The sequence below is a fragment of the Microtus oregoni genome, unplaced genomic scaffold (genome assembly GCF_018167655.1).
Source record: "Microtus oregoni isolate MIOR12 unplaced genomic scaffold, Mior012 000032F_ref0000030, whole genome shotgun sequence".
NCBI lineage: Eukaryota > Metazoa > Chordata > Mammalia > Rodentia > Cricetidae > Microtus > Microtus oregoni.
Window position 1 is genome coordinate 26318828 of NW_024543091.1, and position 18794 is coordinate 26337621.

The following is an 18794-nucleotide window of genomic DNA, read 5'->3' on the forward strand; positions in this document are numbered from 1 at the left end:
CAAAAGAGGACACTGGACACCCTAGACCTGAAGTTACAGGCAGATGTGAGCTACCTCATATGGAGAATGTTCTGGAAACCAAACCAAGGTCCTCTGCAAGAACGGCAAGTAAGTGCTCTTAACCACCAAGCCATTTCTCCAGCCCTTCGTTGCCCCAGTTTTAATAGATAATTCTTAATGCTGGCTGTAGGTCAAAAAGAATGAGCTTACGAGATGATGCAGGAATGACAAAAAAAAAAAAAAACCCTAAGGATTGAAGAATAAAGGATCAGACCCCTGTTAGAATTCAGTGACCTTGCGGATCTTTAGGTGACAACTGGCCACTTCAGGTCACGGTCTTTCTGAACATAAAGTGGCAAAGACAAGCATCTCTCACGGTCTATGCTCTACTCTTATTGAAAGGCTTTAGTCATCAATGCTTTAGGTGCAATCTCAGCCTGGCACCTCACCAGGTGAGCGGGTGACAATAGGGCTGGCTTAAGAGGGTTCCAGACAGTCCACCAAAATGACTATCATCTTCCATATTTAGATTCTGGCAGCTTTCACTCTAAATTCTCCAGAAATAAGGAACGGACTCCTTAGCTTTCTAGTCTTCTATAAGGATACTCTGAGCAATTCAAAAGAAAACAGTTAGGCAGGGGCTAGGGAGAAGGCTCAGTGGGCGAGATCACACGCGGCTCTGGCAGGGCACTCAAGCTGGTTCCCAGAACCTGTGTCAGGACGCTAAGAACCATCTATAGCTCCAGCTCCAGGGGGATCTGATGCCCCCTTCTGGCCTCTGTGGGCACCTGCACTCCTGTGCACATACACACATACACAAGATTTAAAAGAACAAAACTTAAAATATGAAGTAAAATATGCACAAGGTCACTTCCCCAACTACTAAGGAAAACACAGATCTGAACACAGGTATTCAGTTCAGAACATCACTCAGTTAGATTTCAATCAGTGGCCAAAAACTCTGAAAACAGAATCCATGACTAAAGACAGTACTAAATATAGCAACTAAGGAACCAGCTGTCATTCATGTAAACTTTCCGTATCTACCTTGAGAGTTAAAAATAAAACAGTTCTGACTTTTCATTGTTTACACACTGAAGAAACGTGGAAAACGCTGACTTAGAAAGAATGAAGTTGTGCCATTTGCAGGGAAATACATACAACTGAAGACAGCAACGGTAAGCAAATCAGGTCAGTCTTAGAAAGACAGATACACATGCTTTTCTCTCATTTGTGGCTCCCAAACTTTATAGAGACATAAAACCATATGAATACAGATTACATGAAAGCAGAAGTCACACTATCCGGGAGTACAAGGGGGACCGATGAGGTGGGGTGTCGGGGTAGGGGTGAGTATTTTTAAAATTCTTTATGTCCTTGCATGGAAGTGCCGTATGTAAACCTTGTCTATTTTGAAGAAATGCTTTTTTAAAGAAGAAATACAATGGCATATCCTTGACATGAGTGGCAATTTTTCCAACTGTGTTCATTAAAGATAAGATTTTAAAAAACTTGGTTCAGAATACTCAAGGATTAAGGTGCAATTTGCAATGGAAGGAAACTCAGGAGCTGGGGAGATGGCTCAGTAAACACAGTGCTTGCCATGTGCATCTCAAGAGCAGAGTTTGGGTCCCCAGAGCTGACTTATAAAAGCCAGACAGGCCTAGTAGCCACCTATAATCCCAGCACCAGGGTGCCAGCAATAAGAGGGATCCCCAGGCCAAGCTGGTTCACTAATCTAGCCTACCGGCGAGCTCTGAACTCAATGAGAACCCCTGATTCAGTAAGCGGTAAGCAGTGGAGAGACAGACGACATCAACTTAGGGCCTCTGTGTATGCATATACCTGTGCATGTACACACACACACATGAACATACATATATGCCGTACACACATGAACATACATATATGCACCGTGCACACACACACATACAAGAGTTTAGCTGAAATGATCCATTTGTGCAATTACTTGCTAAATGTCAAATTAGTGCTTTTAGTGTGAACAATAAACAAAATAGTAATCAAAATAAAGACATATAAGTTCTCCTAAGATACAGTTAGTAAAATAGCTGGTTAGAGAATTCACCATAAACATTTCCAATTCCATTATCTTCTTGCTGTCTTTATTCTGGTAGTTCACTGCATTGTAGCACTGTTGTCTAAAACTTGATGCTGTTTCCCCAAATCAATTCTCTAACGCATATTTTTGCAAGAAACTTGTTTCACGTTATTAATCCCGTTCAGATAACGTTCCTATAAATAAGTCTGAAACATTTGGAGGGTGCATGCATTACGAGTGCTTGATTACAACAGCCACAAATGGCAAAGCAATTGCAAAAAAGTCAAATTTTTGACACTGAAAAATTTCGTGCATCACTTCTCTTTGTTCTCTTTTGAAAGACCATGGCAAGAAATGTCAAGCACAAGGAACAAAAGGCTAATGCTCCACCATGGAGACCAGGAGGCAATCTTCTTATAAATTCCTCAAATATTCCACTCCTGCCTCTTCTTGATCTAAGTGGAACTTAGCGCCGAAAACATTTATGAAGGGAAATATACTTTAAAAGGTATTAGTGTAAGAAGAAAAATAAAGCCGAAGGGACTCATCATGCTGCTCAATAAAGATGCACCTCGGCTAGTCCATAGCCACTCCTCCAAAGTCTGTAAGGTTAAAGATCACATGAGAAAATAAATGATGTGTTTGTGAGTATGTATGTGCGCGTGTGCACGTGTGTGTGTGCATGTGCGCGTGTGAGCGTGTGCATGTACGTGTGTATGTGTATGTCTGCGTGCGCATGTGTGCGTGTGAGCGTGTGCATGTGTGTGTGCGCATGTGCGCGTGTGCATGTGTGCATGTGTATGTGCATGTGTGCGTGTGCATGTGTGAGTGCGCATGTGTGCGTGTGCATGTGGAGGCATCTTCACCAATTACTTTCCATCTTATTTTTTGAGACAGGGTCTCTGTGAACTGCATCTGGCTGCTTTGATTGGATGTGCTCAGAGGCTCAGAGGCTCAGAGACTCTGCTCTCTCTGCCTCCTCAGTGCTGGGATTACAGGTGCACCCTGCTGCACCTGGATGTGGGAAACTGGATCAGGGGATTGAACTCAGATCCTCATGGTTGCCTGAAAAGAATTTTACTGACTAAGCCATCTCCTCAGTTCCTGGAAGATCTTTTGATGCACTTACAAATAGCTAACAGCTGAATTCACTTCTCCAAAATCAATCTTTAAGTGCTTACTTTGGCCCCTTTTCATATGGCCCCACTCGAATGGCTCACATTTCATTAGGGACTCACCATTTTTAAGACATATAGTTTAAAAAGTATGAATAGAAAAGACATAGTGCATGCCATTTGCCACTGTGTGAAGTGAACATACAAATCTAAGGTTTGAACCAACTGAAAAATTCAATGACATGTTTGTCTCATAAAAATAAAATAAAATTCAACAACAGAACAAAATAAATTTTATTTTACTGATACTATTAGAGTCAGGCCCAGAAGAGCCATGGAGTTGCACCCAGAATGCATAGCACCAGCAGGACAGGCTCCAGGTCAGTTGACACTAGCACACAAGGCCTTGTCGCATCTGTATGATCTGCAGTAAGGCCGCCTGTACGTCTTCATCCATGTGACCCTGGAGAGAAGGAAGAGGAGAAGAAACATCGCATGTCATCTTTACTGAACTGATAAAGGGGGAAGCCTTTATCCTAGAGCACATCTGGCTGTTTCACGGGTGAACCTCTCACCAAGGTAAGAGAGCCCCACAGGAACTGGGCCACGGAAATAAAGGTGTCCGGTCACAAGAAGGGGCTCTTGCTCTTAACACTTATGAGCAAAACCCAATGGACAGCAATGGTCTCTGCTGTGCAGGGCTGCATACATTAGAAACAGTAAGCTACACGCATGTGTATGCGTGTACACATGTGTCCTCAAACATCCTCTACCTTCTATACAGAGGCAGGGGCTGTCACTTGAAACCAGAGTTTGCCATTTGGATGATGAGTCTTCCTAGCCAGCTTGCCCCAGGGCTCCTGTCTCTGTTTCCTGCCAGCTGGGTTTAGAGCTTGCTGACATACCAACTCAGCGTTTCGGCATAGCTGAGCATCTAACTGTGGTCCTCAAGCTTGTGGAACCGTGCCTTACCCACTCAGCCATCTCTCTGCTCTGCCCCTTTAAGGAGAATAGAACTGAGAAAAAATAATTCCCATGCTTATAATTTTTACATAAGCAAGATGATATATCTCTGCAGCTTGCCTTCGCACCCAGTGTCACAGCAATCTTTCTCCAAGGTCAGCTAGCTGTTAATCTTTTTATGTAATATCCCAGTATACAGACTTTAAATTTCTTTGCCTCTTTCCTAATTTCAGAGATTTAAGATACACACACACACACACACACACACACACAATCTTTATAGCCAGACACTTGGAGAAGAAATAACTGGCTCAAAAGGCAGGTTTAGCACTGGGTGCACAGTAAACAGCTATAAGGCCAGCACGCAGGAAGTGGCAGCAAGAGGATCAGGAATTTAAGGGCAGTCTGGGCTATTTGAGACCTGACTCAAAAAAATCAAACCACAATAACCACCACAACAAAACAGCCCAATATTTATACTTTCAAAGTACTTCAAAATTTTCTTTACTAGAAAGAACAATTTACACTTCCACCCAACAGAACATAAAAGACCCCATTCTACAAACACCTGGCCCACACTACAGCTAAAGGTACCTCTTACACACTGGCGTCTCCCCCGTTGCAAAGTTGAGTGTGCTAGCCATTTATATTTTAGAGGAAGCCATTAAACCAGGTGCTGGGGAGAAGGACCAGTGAGGAAGAATGGCTGCTGTGCAAACGTGAGGTTCTGGGTTCGAATCCCCAGCAACCACATAAAAACCCTGGGCAAGGCTGTATTTCAGGGTGGAGATGGGTGGATCCCAAGAGCTCTCTGGTTGGCCAGCCTAGCTTCAGGTTCAGTGAGACCCTGCCCAGGCAATAAGGCAGAGCGCAGAGAAATAAAGACACTCGGTGTCCTACTCTGGCCTCCACATGCACCTGCATACTCACACATGCGCAAGCCACACACACGGTTTAAAGCAGCAGGGTTAAACAGATGCAAGTCTGTGGTAGGCTTACATGCTTCTACTTTCTTCTTTTTTATTAATTTATTATTGAAGCATCTGAATAGATTTTGGAAGGACGTGTCAATGAATATAAAAAGTCATGCCTCCCAAATCTGTTTTTAAATTTCAAATGCTAGCCACAGTTGACTAATCTGGATCCATAGTTAACTGTATGATGCCAGACGGCAAGAAGACTTCAGATGCCAACTGCTGCTGTTGCCTCATTAGGACTCAGCAGAAAACAACTTCACATTTCAGAGGAATGTCTGTGAAGTTGTCATTTTTTTTTTTTTTTTTTTTTTGCTCTGCCCCCTCTGGCCAAGACCAAAATGTTTCTCATCCTTTCTAATATCGGTCTCTCTCTCTCTCCCCTCTCTTTGTGTGTGTGTGCACGCGCACACACACACACACGCACACACACACACACACACAAATTTGTGGAAAGGACATTGGGTGGGTATCCTGCATTTACCCACTAAGCCATCTCTCCAGCCAGGCCAGTGCTTCTCTAATTCCCCTCGTAAAAGCGCTACTCTATTGCCCACTGATAGCACTAAAAATTGAACAACCTTTCAGATCTCAGCAAATGTCCTTCCCACCCAAACAGGAGCAGGGAAGCACCCTTCATATACCATCCCTCCCTCTCAGGGCCCCTCCATCCTTACAGAACAAGTAGAATTCGATGTCAGAGAGTCCATTTACTACTTAAGTTTTCTTTGAAAAAAAAATCATGTTTCTTTGAAATTTTCTCTCAGCATCCATCTTTCACCCTCCCTTCTTTTATTTTCTTTCAGAACAGTGTGGCCTAACACTTTCCAAATCCAAATAATTCCTATTATCGCTTGCCTGTCATTCCAACGTTTGTCTCTCTCAGTTCATTTTCCTGAACAATTTATTCTGAGAACCCGGGAGACGCTGTTCACACCACTGCCACAGAGCAGTAACACCCCTCTCTCACACCCTAAACATTTTCTTAGCATGAGTTTTTTGAAGGCTTTCTCAGGCCACCACTAAACAAGAGGACGCACCGCCTTCTACTTCTCTAAGTTTACAGCTCCATAGATCACTAGCAAGTGTCTCAGAACAGTTTTCCTTAGTTATAACAATTCGAAGCATACCCCCTTTGTCCTTTTCAGACTACGTTTTCTGTACCTCAAAGAACCCCCGAAGCCACCAGGAAACATATGCAGTCCCCTCGACTCTCCCTCTGCCTGCTGACAGCCACGTGCGATGTCAGGCATTATCCCAGCTAGAGACACTGCTAACGTGAGCTGCCATCGTGTGTTGCCAAACTGTCTAGAGGATGAGTGACAAGCAGATGGACACAACACTAAATTTAAGATGTTGTGTTGCTGTATAGCTTTGTAAATTGTTCTGGGAGATATGCAAGCCATGATTAAAAGAAACACAATTATTTTTAAATAAGCATATGGGCTAGAGCAACTTCAAATGTCAATTATATTCATGTAAGATTATTCAAAAAATAAAAACAGTATTTTATTTTTCTCTAAAATGAACAGTCTTTCCAAAGACACAGCAGCGCTTACCTGTGCCGCACTGAGAAGGTGTGTCCGATAGATAGCGATGACTTCCTGGTGCTGTCTGTCAGCATCCTAGAACCAGGGGAAGGTAGACAGATGACAACATCAGCACCCACATCTGCAAGGCCAAGAGGCTTGTGGCAATGCTGTGCCGAGACCTCCTGCTGCAGACTGGCAGATTAGTAAAGGGCTCCTGCCACTCTTAGAACAAACCACAGATGCTGAATTACTCATGTTGGGAGCTAGTATAAGATTTTCCCATAATGCATAGGGCTATTACTGGGAAAGCAATACCAATTATCCTAAGTCACAGGGGATTGCTGCCTCAGTTTACCTCTACTGCTATGAACTTGGCAACTGATGCTTCAGGCCACTACAAAAGCTTCCCCTCTTGTTTCCCATGTCCCCTTTGTCATGCTTCCAGGGTTGAGCTAGCTCTTCCTTTTCATCAGTGTTGGCTCAAAGACCTCAGGGCTTGCCTCCTTACATATGAGGAAGAATCCCAATGTATCAGTTTGGTCTTCCGAGCCCCCCAAAACTCAGTCTCAAATAGCAAAAGCCAAGTCTTTTTTCAAAATTTATTTTTATTATTTTAAGTGTATATGTGTGTGCATGTGTGTGTGAGAGAGAGAGACAGAGACAGAGACAGAGAGTGCAGAGCTCACGGAGGCCAGAGGCAGCAGATCCCCTGGAGCTGGAGTTAGGTGTTGTGAGCTGCTGTGCTCAGCGTGGGTACAGGGAACTGAACTTGAGTCCTCTGCAAGAGCAGTATATGCTTCTAACTTTCTAATTGCTGAGCCATCTCTCAAGCTCAGGTCTTTTTTTTTTTTTTTTAAACTGTGTTGGCGTTGTTGTTGTTGTTTTAGTGTGGGAGGAGGAGGGGGAGAATATGAATGAGAACGTGGGCACACAAGGAGGCAGAGGGCAGGTCTGAGGAGCGCTTCTCTCCTCCTGCCTGTATGTGCATCCCCGGGTTGTCAGGCTTGTGCACCATGTGCTGTTACTGCTGAGTCCCCTCCCCCCCATCCTCTGTCTCTAGGATGTCGGCTTACTGCCACACCCCACTGTGCCTTTCATCTCTCTCTGGTCATGGTGGCTAGATTCTGCCTTAGCGGGTCTTCCCACACTATTTTCGTGGCCTGGAAGATTCCTCTGTCTTCCTTTCACCCATCAAAATGCTTTACAGATTCATGCCAAGTTCTTCCTTCCTCTTTGGAGCCAATTCCCAATTGCCTGCTAGCCTTCCCTGCCAGGGAGAGAGCTGCTGGAAGGTGCTCTACACCTCAGGCGGCAGGAACAGCTCCCAGTCTCCAGTGCCCACATTACTGGCGTCATTCTCACAGGCTTCTTCCTGCCAGAGTCCTTATGAGGGTCCTTTGCCCCCTCTCACTCTTGTTCTCCTGTGTGACAGTTTCTACCATGCTGTGACACAGCCAGAAGGTCCACACTAGATGCAGTCCCTCCAGAGTCATGAGTCAAGGAAGTCTCGTTAAACCATCCTGCTTTGTAGAATGGGGTGGAGGCACAGCTTAGAGAGAAAATGACGGAATGCTTATTGTAGTGGTATACAGTAGGCATCAAATAAATGACACTATCATACCACAAGTAATGGTGACATTAAGCAGATTACACACGAGTGTGTAATCAGTTGCATGGAAGCTGCGCGCACGCACACACACACACACACACACACACACACACTCACACTCACTCAGCCGGCCCCACCCCTCGTGCCCTGGACACTCACAGCCAGCTGCTGCTGCAGGTCTCTCACTCGGTGCTGCAGAGTGTCCACCAGCTGGCTCTGCCGCTTGCTGGGGCTGCCGCTGGTGTAGGTGAGCTGGGAAAGGCCGTTGAGCGCCTGCTTCAGTCTTTCTACGTCATTCAGCAGCTCAGTGATCTTTTGAGAGACAGAGGGAGGTTGTAGGAAACCACGTGCCATCATTTCTGATGAACACCTCTGCACAGAAAACACTCCCCACTTGAGGCAAGCTGTAACCAGCAGGTGGGATGCTGCCGAGAATCTCCCAACGGCACCCACGGCGTACTAACTATTCTTACAATTTCTGGGCCTGGAGTCCCTCAGGAAATTTCTTCCAAAGACAACACCAGACTGAGAATAAACATCACGCACATCCTAGGCCTGGGTCATGAGCTTGGCGTTCTATGAGTAGGAAGGGTCTTTTGGGGCATCTGAACTATCCTCCAGGTGAGGCGTGAATACTGGAAAGGGGTTTTGTTAGATGGAGCATGGAAGTAAAAGAGCTTGGCTCATATACAAGCAAATTAACTTTCTCTTCCCATTGAAGGTTGTATTATTTATTCAGTTTTTTTAAAAGATTTCTTTTTGGTGTGTGTGCAGTGCCCACTGAAGCCAGAAGATGGCATCATGCTCCCCCAGAGCAGGAACTTCAGAGGGTTGTAAGCTGCCCAACATTGGTGCTAAGTCTTCTGGAAGAGCAGCCAGCAAGTGCTCTTAGCTGCTAAGCCGGCTCTGCGGCCCCGGGAGTGGCACTGTTTACTAACTGGCGGTGTGTGTAAGTAGATGCAGGCATTAGCTAGCACAACGATGTGCTGCTGCATCCTAACGACTTTGCACATAAGCTGAGTGGATTTAAATGCTGCATCTTACGGGGAGAGGCGCTGCTGAGGAGAGCTGGATCTGAGCCTGCTTTTACTCATTCCCTATTTCTCCAGTGGGTAGAGGCCATTTCATAATTACTTAGTGAATGCATTAAGCTGTGATCAGTCTTCATATTTTATCTCCATGGTACAAACTAGACACCTACCAGCTTCAAAGATATTATTATGTAGCTATTCTGTAAAATTGGACCATAAGGAAGAAAACCAAGAGGGAAGAATAAATTATAAATCCTGCTCTTAAAATGATTTAATTTAATGAATGACGAAGCTAAAATAAAGCCTGAGATTTTGGAGGAACTGCCAACCATAGGTGAGGCTGGCCACTGTGGACTTCAGGGTAAAGATGGAGGATGACAGGGTACACAGGACACAGCACAACACAAGAAAGACAAAACATCCCAGGCCAGGTCTGCAAAACGGTGGCGTGGGCTCGGTGCCCTGGTCCGGGTGAGTAGGGAGATGGTGTCTGGATGTTCCCAGTGACTTTGACTTCTCAAGGAAGAAGCCCACCAGATTCTGACTCGTCACTACAAGGAAGTGAACCTTATCCTCCCCCTTTCCCTTAACTTTCAGCCAAAGGAAGAGAAAGAAGAAAGCCTTTGAGGTTTTTTTTTTTTTTTCAATTTAGAGATTTTTTTGACACACCCATAGTCAATTGGAAGGGTGGTGTGTCAGGAATGGTTTCACACACCTGTCTGCGGGACATGTGCTACGGAGTCACATCTATCATGTGGGTTTCCTCCGCACAGCCACTCCATCAGCGCCGTGCCTACCTTGTTATCCTTCGCTTCGATCTGCTGGGCAGACTCCTGTATCCTCTGCTGCAGCTCCATGATGGTTGTCAGGGACTTGTCGCACCGCTCCGTCTGGTCCTTGATCTCCTGCTCGATGCTGAGATGAAGCAGTTCCTTGGCGTCTTTGGCAGCGAACTTCTCCTCACACACTTGGTCATACTTCCTGTTCAGGCTGGCCAGTTTGTCATTTAAGTTAGAGATCTGGGTCTCCAAATCGTTCTTCGTGGCTTTGTATTTTGACATATCAACGACCTCTCTGGTTTCTAAATTCTTCAGCGCCTGCTTGGTGTTCTGAACCTCAGTCTGGAGTTTGGAGACTTCCTTGGTTTTGTTCTGGCTCTCCTCCTCCTTTTCTCTCAGGCTGGCTTTCATGATTCCGACCTCTTTCTCGAAGGCTTCCTTGATCTGCAGATGATCCGCCAGGGGCACCGAGGAGTTCTTCTGATTCTCCAGCAGCTGCTGAAGCTTGCTCACTGTCTGCTGCTCTTTCTCCAGACACTTCTGTTTACTCCTCAGTTCCTCCCGTAAGTGCTCGATTGTGTCGTTGAGAGATGTTTTTAGAGCCTCCACCTGCTCCAGTGGGACGGGCTGCTTTTGCAGAAGGTTTTGGGCTGCGAGGACCTCGGAGGCTTGTTTGGCCCTTTCTTCTGCCAGCTTTTCTCTCTCGTTCTTCACACTGGTGTATTTCTGGGACAGGTCCTTGAGCTGTTTGTTGAGTTCTTCTGTTTTCCCGCTTAGCGCTCTTTCCGCTTCCCTGGCCTCTTCCACCAGAGCGTTCCTACCCTTCAACTCCTTCTGAAGGGCAGCAAGCTCCTGCCTCAGCCGCTCATTCTCTTGCTTGCCCTTCTTGACCTCTTCCTCCTTGAGGCGCGACTTGTGTGTCTGCTCTGATAGCTGCTCCCTCAGTCCTTTCTCCGTGGCCTTGAACTTGTGCTCACACTCTTCCAAGCGGGCAAGGGGAGCGTATTTCAGCTTGATGCATTCCTGGATGGTGTCGAGCTCCTTTTTCTGGGCCTTAATCTCAGCGTGTAGTGTGAGGATCTCCTCCTGACCTCGGCGGTAGTCGGCCAGGATGGCAGTGTTCGCGTCCTGCGCCTCCTTCAGGTTCTGACTCGCGGTGCTCATCTTTCTTGAGTGCTCATCCAGGCTCACATAGTCGGCCTTCATTTGATTCTGAACATTCTCCAGGTTCCTTCTCAATACCTCATTCTCATCTCTTAGTTTTGAAAACTCCTGACTCATGTCGTCAAACCTTTTCTTGGCATCAAGCAACGCTCTGTTGGTTTTCTCCAGTGAGCTGCCCAGTGAGGCCTTCACCTCCTCATGGGTTTTGGAGGGCACATACTGGCTACTCAGAGTCTTTTTCAAGCTAGTGTTTTCAGATGAGAGTGCACGCATTTTCTCCTGATCCTCCGCACATTTTTTATTAAGTTCAGACAGCTTCTCTCTGAGTTCGGCAATATTGGACTTGAGACCCATTAGCTCCTTTTCATGTTTTTCAGGAGCTACAGACCCAGCTTCCAGGCGGCTGACACTCTTAGTCAGCCTGTCCCTCTCCACCAGCAGCCTCTCTGCTTCTAGCTTCTTCTCCGTGTACCTCTGTGTTACATCAGAAAGCTTCTTATTCAGTTCCTCCACGCTCACGTTATGGGCCTTCTTCATCTCCTCACTCACCTTTAGAGGCACGTAGCACGTCTCCATCTCCACCGTGAGGCTGTGCACCTGCTGGCTGAGACGCTTGTTGTCCACGTGGACTCTCTCCACTTCTTTCTGTAGCGTCTGGTTTTTGAGGGTTAGCTCTGTGACCTTCTTCCCCAGCTCTCCCGACTTCTGCTCCAACTTGCTCCTGAGCTGCTCATGCTCCTCGGGTCTGATGTGCTGGGCCAGCTTGGCCCTGGCACTCTCCAGCTCCCTTTTCAGCTGTCGAACTTCCCCTAGAGAGTTCTCATAGTCCCGGCCCACCTCCGCGAGCTTTTTCGCTTTCTCATTGACTTCACTAGATAGCGAGCTCTTCATGCTCTCAAATTTCTCCGCGGGGACGGAGAGGGCCAGCTTTGCCAGAAGCTCTTTCAGCTGGCCCTCCACCTCCACCAGCCGTCTTCCTTTCTTCTCCCTCTCCATCTCACACGCGCTGCATTCCTTCTGCAGCCTCTTATTGTCTTCCACCAACCTGCCTTCGTCTCTCTTGAACTCTTCCACCAACATCTCACTCTGTTTGACTTGGTTCCTCAGCTTTCCCACCTCCGCGGAAACGCCTTCATACTTGGCTTTCATGTCTCTCAGCTGCTCCTTCAGTTCCTCGGTGATGCGGTGGCTCCCTGTGGCTGCTTCGTTGGTCAGGTGCTCCTTCAGGGCCAGGAAATGGGTCTGCATTTGCTTGACCTTCCCCTCGGACTCATACATCCTCTTCTGCACGTCCTTGAGGGCGTCTTCCAACTGCTTGACCTGCTCGTCCGAGTCCTCCTTGACGCGCTCACACTCCAGAGCCAAGGCTTTGCACTCTGCGACCTTGTGAGCCAGCTCATTTTGGAGCTTCAGTCGGTCTTGCTTGGCCGAGTCACAGAAAGTTCGCATCGCTTCTAACTCCTTCTTTAAAATCTCATTTTCGGAGTATGAGGTCTGACCGGGTGAAGAGAGCTCCAGAGGTCTTAGCATAGACCTGCTTTGCAGATGGGCGGCTCCGCCCGGGGACGTGCACTGCAGAGGAAAAGCAGACATCAACAACAGGGCCGACAGAAGACACTGTAGAGACCTCTGCCATCTACAGCAGCAGCAGTCAAAGGATCAACCACAGGACCGACAGAAGACACTGTAGAGACCTCTGCCATCTACAGCAGCAGCAGTCAAAGGATCAACCACAGGACCGACAGAAGACACTGTAGAGACCTCTGCCATCTACAGCAGCAGCAGTCAAAGGCTTTCAGACAGTGAGATGGGAGAGATGGGTGTGGGAAAAATTAAAGGATCAATTTTATAACTAGGAACGCAGCTCTTAATATAAATTTGATTGATAATAACTTGTTCCCTTGGTTAATTAATGCTGGCAAAAAAGAAGCATAACAGAACTTCTGAGAGAGAGAGAGTTCAACTATCAGGGCAAATCATCATGGGGGACTCAATATTTTTACTTTCCTTATGTGGCAGCAATGGTCTTTATATAATAAGTACTAACTCATCAATGAATGCATGGACCACGAGGACATCCTATCATTTCAATGAACAGAATGTTTTCTTTAAAGCTATTTGGGTAAATTAAAACTGCCTTGCTCTTTTTCAAGAGAAAGAAATTGCCAGCATAAAACACTTTCCTGGGCTTGGCCTGTCTCTAGACTAGCTTCTAATTCCTCAGTTATCTTTGGACTAACACTAATATACTTTGCCGAGAAGTTATATATACAGAGTCAAACGTCCACGCTATTTATACATTATTACAATCAAATATTTCTCTAGTCTTCCCAAACACTGAGGACTCATGGATATCCATCACTCACTCTGTAATTATTATTCTTTTCTTGAGATGGTTTCAGTAGCTGAGGCTAGCCTCAAAAACCCTCTGCATCTGACCTTTGACTTCCGCTCCTCCTGCCTCCCCTCCCGAGTGCAGAGCTCACAGATAGGCATCAGCACATCAGGCTTCTGCAGCGCTGTGGATGGGACCCAGGGATTCACACACGCCAGATAAGTAGGTAAGAAATCAGTCAATATTCTTTCTACCTCTTGGAAACTTTCTCTATTTTGAACTCAATTTTGAAACAGAGGATAACTATTTAATCGCGAAGAAAAAAATATATGTTAATGCCCAACTCCTTTTGAATGATTCGCACACGGAGGAGCTAACACTCCTGATGAAGGCTGAAGATCAAGGACAGGGCAGGAAGTTCAACCTTAAGCTGCTGTCACCACAGACTCTCTAAGTCCCAGAAACAGCAGTCGGTGTGTACTTTCATTAAACTCAAAAAGGCAAGACAAACTTGGGCCATGAAAGCCTTACTCAGTGCTAATGTACTTAATAGATATACAGAGATTTCTTGATTTTCGAGACAGGGTTTCTCTGTAGCTTTTGGTTCCTGTCTTGGAACTAGCTCTTGTAGACCAGGCTGGCCTCGAACTCATAGAGATCCGCCTGACTCTGCCTCCCGAGTGCTGGGATTAAAGGTGTGTGCCACCACCGCCCTCCGAGGTTTCTTCATTTTAGACAAATCCAGATGCTTTCTTTTAAAAAATGAAGTTTTTGTTTTGCTTTTCTTTTTCTTTTTAGACAGTGTCTCACTATGCTCCAAGCTGGCCTGGAACTTGCTATGTAGACCAGGTTGGCCTCAAACTCCCAGAGATTCTGCTACAAAAGTGAACGCCACCATATCTAGAGCCCTTTAGATAGGTTTTTTTAGGCTGAATAACAAAGTCTCACCTGAGAGTCTGTTGGGTACATTTGACCTTGTTTCTGAAGCATGTCTTCTTTTCCTAATTAAACCAATAAATGATATTTTAAATATTCATGACAAAGTTGGCATAGTGTAGGCTAAAAATAGGTATAATTTCTTGCCCTTTACTATATAATCAATACAAAAGCAGTACAATATAAAACTATTCTTGTTCTGAAGTAGCCATATTTTTCCTGTATCATTTCTGTCAGTAAAAGGAAAGCATCTACAGTGAGCTCAACAGTAGGTTCTAGGGCTGGTTTTCAGAAATACATAAGACTTTCTGGAGAGATGGCTCAGTGGGCAGGAGCATTTGTGCTCTTCCAGAGGACATGAGTTCAGTCCCCAACACTCACAACCACCTGTAACTCCAGATCCAGGGGAGCTGACACTCCTTTGGCCTCTGTGGACATACTTATCCACATAGAGACACGTACTTTAAAATAAAACAAATACTTTAAAAGAAGAAATCCACAAGACTGTTAGGTTAAATAAGCTACAGGATTACTATCAAATGTATAATCAGTCAAGTTTATAGTTAACATTACTGTTGGTCTTAGCTAGAGAAGCAAAAAGATAGGTTTTCTAGAGAAACTATATCAAACTAGAGAATAAAAAGAGAAGGTGAAATATGGGTAATTCTAAATAAATAAGCAATTGCCTATTAACATGTGAAATATTTATTTGCACTGAAATCAATTTTTCCCCCATCAGAAAAACTACATTTGTTTCTTTCCATTAAAAAAATAATGATAAATCCTGAGTTTGAGATGGTGGTGTAGTGGTTTAAAGAACTGGTTGCTTTTCCAGAGGATCCAGGTTCGATTCCCTGTACTCCCACGGCTGCTCACAACCATCTGTAACTTCATCTCCAGGTGCTCCAAGCCCTCTTCTGGCCTCCTGGGCGCTACATGCAGGGCCTCTGTGTCTGCCACATTTCACTATAGAGGCCAAGTGCTCATCTGAGCCAACCCTTCCATCTGGTGGGGTGTAACCCGGAGACAGGAGCTGACACTGGGCAGCAGCAGCACCGTGAACAGGGAGGTACAGTCCACAGGCACAGTCGTCCCTGTTTGCAGCACCATGTATAGGGGGGTACAGCCCACAGGCACAGTCGTCCCTGTTTGCAGCACCATGTATAGGGGGGTACAGACCACAGGCACAGTCGTCCCTGTTTGCAGCACCATGTATAGGAGGGTACAGCCTATAGGCACAGTCGTCCCTGTTTGCAGCACCGTGTATAGAGGGGTACAGCCTATAGGCACAGTCGTCCCTGTTTGCAGCACCGTGTATAGAGGGGTACAGCCCACAGGCACAGTCGTCCCTGTTTGCCCACATATTCATACTTACGGTTACTGGAGTAACTTCCGGGTACTGAATGATCACTCTGAAATCAGAAGTGTGAATTAGAACGTTTTAGATGTACATGGCCCCAATTTGTCAAATGCTCTATGTGTTTTAGTTCTAAAGGACCCATCCCTGAAAACACCTTTGGACATGCCTTGCTTCCCTGGAGCCTACAAAGGACAGCGTGCTAGCAACAGATGGGGTCAGAGGGAGCAAGCACACTAACCAACTCAGCCAAGAGCTCCAAGGAGAAACTGCACTACTTTGAATACAGGAAGAATGAGCTACAAATGAACTGAAAACCTTGGAGGCTCCCACTTGCTATAGCTGTGCCTGGGAGGGAAGGAAGTGGCCACAGTCATAGCAAGGACTCATTTCCATTCCCACAGCTGGGGCAGACTCTGGGGTATCGGAACTCCTTTTCAGAGTTGCAGACTACTACTATTGCCAGGATAAACCGGGGCAAAGCCCTAAACATGGCAGAAAGCCATCAGTAAGGAAAAGGCAGGGAGACGTTTCAGATACCCTGGGTTAAAACGCTTGGGTCATCCCTTTTCCCAAGTGAGGATGGCCACAGACTAGTGCACAGGTGAAAATAATTTACTCCCAGGGTCAAGGTGCATCAGCGACAACAGCTCAATGCCAACCTTCAGTTTGGGGGCACGGCAAACACAGCCCAGTATTTGACATCTAAACTAGTGTCACCTACAGCCCAGCACTTCACAACTAAACTAACTCACCTCCAATGTTAGTGCCCAAATGCAGGCGAAGCACATGGAAGGGTAGGTAAGCTGTTCATGCTACACGGCATTTAATATTAGAGCCTATGATCATTCACTACACAGACTTACATGTATATGTGGGGGGGGGGACACAATACACACAAGAGTTCAAAAGACTTAACTTGGCTTTCTTACCTTTTCTTAATTTCTCAATTAAAACATAAAACTAGCCTCATTCTAAAGTGCCCAGGTTTCTCCCAATGATAAACAAGATAAATATCTCCAAATAATTTTGATGTGCAATCGTTAGGAATATTGTGGACACACAAGTCATGCCTGTGTGTCCAGAGATATCAAGATTTACAGACTCTCAGATCTCTCACATGGCAGAGCGCAGAGCATGGCTTGGACTATGTACATCCTCCCGCGTGTTTTAACTAACTTCTAGACTCTTTGCAATGTCCATCAGAAGGTAAACACCAAGGAAGCAGCTGGTATATGGAATTACTTTAGGAAAATAACAGGAAGCAATGCAGCTCTCCATGTTCAGTAGGGAAATTCCCCGTTAGTGGTTTATGTACTGTCCTTTCATTTGCAGATGCAGAGCTCAGGAACAGGGACATGGAGAGTTTTCTGTAAATGGTGAGTCTGAATTAAATGACTCATTTCATAGGGACATGTAAGTAGGCCCTGGAATTTTCCTTTTGCTTAAAAAAAATGCCTGTATAAAAATTCATCACAATGAATATGTACTGACTCAGGAAAATGTCCCCATTGTCCTGATGGGAAAGCGACTAACCAGGGCATATAACATGATCGCACCCACTGAAAGAGGAAATAACACACGAATTATGCAAAGGAAACAAAAGACCTTGGCCGTGTGCTCATTACCACTAAGACTACACTATCTACTTTTAGTTTAGCTATAATTTTTATTTTAAAAAGTAAATAAATACAGCAGTTAAGAGCATTTGTTGCTCTTCCAAAAGGTCCAGCTTTGATTCCCAGCACCCACATGGCAGCTCACAACTGTGTGTAACTCCAGTCCCAGGAAATCCAATGCTCTCTTCTGCTCCGTGGCCACTGGTATGTGGCACACAGGCATATGTGCAGGCAAACATCCATACACATAAAGCATAATTTTCATAAAAAACACATTCTGGCTTTGAGATAAGAAAAATAAATGAATTTCTTCTAGGTTAGCATAGCCTTTTTGAAAGTTCTAAACTTGATGCGTTTGTCCAAAGCAATGGAAAAATGTGACTTTCTAAGACAGGCTGAATCTGCCTCCTGAAATTGAGTTGAAAACTAAGCAGCATGCGGATTTCAGGTGTCAGACTGTGATGAACTCATGAGCACCCTAGGGCAGAGAAGATCAACAATGCCTGGTTCAAGCCCTGGGTCTGCCATTTCCCATAGGTGAGCCCCTTTCTGGGAAAAACTCTGTCAAATAAAGCCTTCACATGGGATTACATGCGTGCCAATGCAGGCATGTTGCACAGAGCGGCTCCCCACCTACAGCCAGAGCTTTGAAAACACGGCCTACTGCTCGATTTCAAAACCAGATTTAAAGTGGCAACCACAAGTGTGAGGAAAAACAGAAGACAATGTCACCAGCTTGTTCTTAAGCTCCAGAGCTGTGTTTCTAAATAACTTTCGATGGCATTCATAAATCTAAAATCACGATTTTTGTCCTAACTTTTAAAATTTACTGAAGTATCCCAATATCACCTGTGCAGTGCAGTGACCTTCCGCATGTGCACATCTGTCTATGCCAATCCAGATCAAAACAGAGACGATTACAGCAGTCTGGGAGCAGCGCCATGCCCAACAGAGCCCTTCCTGGGAGCCGTGGGCGTCACTGCTCACTTACATGGCATCTCCCCATCTTTATAGTGACACCATTGTAAGGCCACAAGCTAAAACAGTGCATAAGGCTTTGAAAAAGTACAAATAAACACTGAAGAAGATTAGGGACGAGAGCCTAGAAAGCAACTAAATGTCACCTCCATGTCATTCACTAAAATGTTCTCACCAAGCCTACAAAATCTATGCAGTTAAGAAAGCCACCCCAGCTCTGCCAGAGTGGCCACAAACTCAAGGACTTGAAATAAAGAGTGGATTCATAATTCAAGTTCAGTTCTGACACCAGGCCCCTTCCCACTACCCACTGTAAAGAAGAATAGAGGAAATAATTTAATCT

At 45.5% G+C, this 18794-nt stretch overlaps 1 protein-coding gene across 3 annotated transcripts in view; it reads right to left on the bottom strand.

The window, feature by feature from the left end:
* Positions 1–3450: 3450 nt before the first annotated feature.
* Positions 3451–18794, bottom strand: part of Uaca (uveal autoantigen with coiled-coil domains and ankyrin repeats) — an 88212-nt gene continuing 72868 nt past the window's right edge. For all 3 annotated transcript variants that reach the window (XM_041679672.1, XM_041679671.1, XM_041679673.1), the window contains 6 exons: positions 15873–15909; positions 14510–14562; positions 10081–12798; positions 8412–8564; positions 6671–6736; positions 3451–3637 (listed from right to left, as the gene is read on the bottom strand). In XM_041679672.1, coding sequence (XP_041535606.1) covers positions 3566–3637; positions 6671–6736; positions 8412–8564; positions 10081–12798; positions 14510–14562; positions 15873–15909 — 3099 coding nt within the window. In that variant the 3' untranslated portion in view covers positions 3451–3565. The remainder of the gene's footprint in view (positions 3638–6670; positions 6737–8411; positions 8565–10080; positions 12799–14509; positions 14563–15872; positions 15910–18794) is intronic.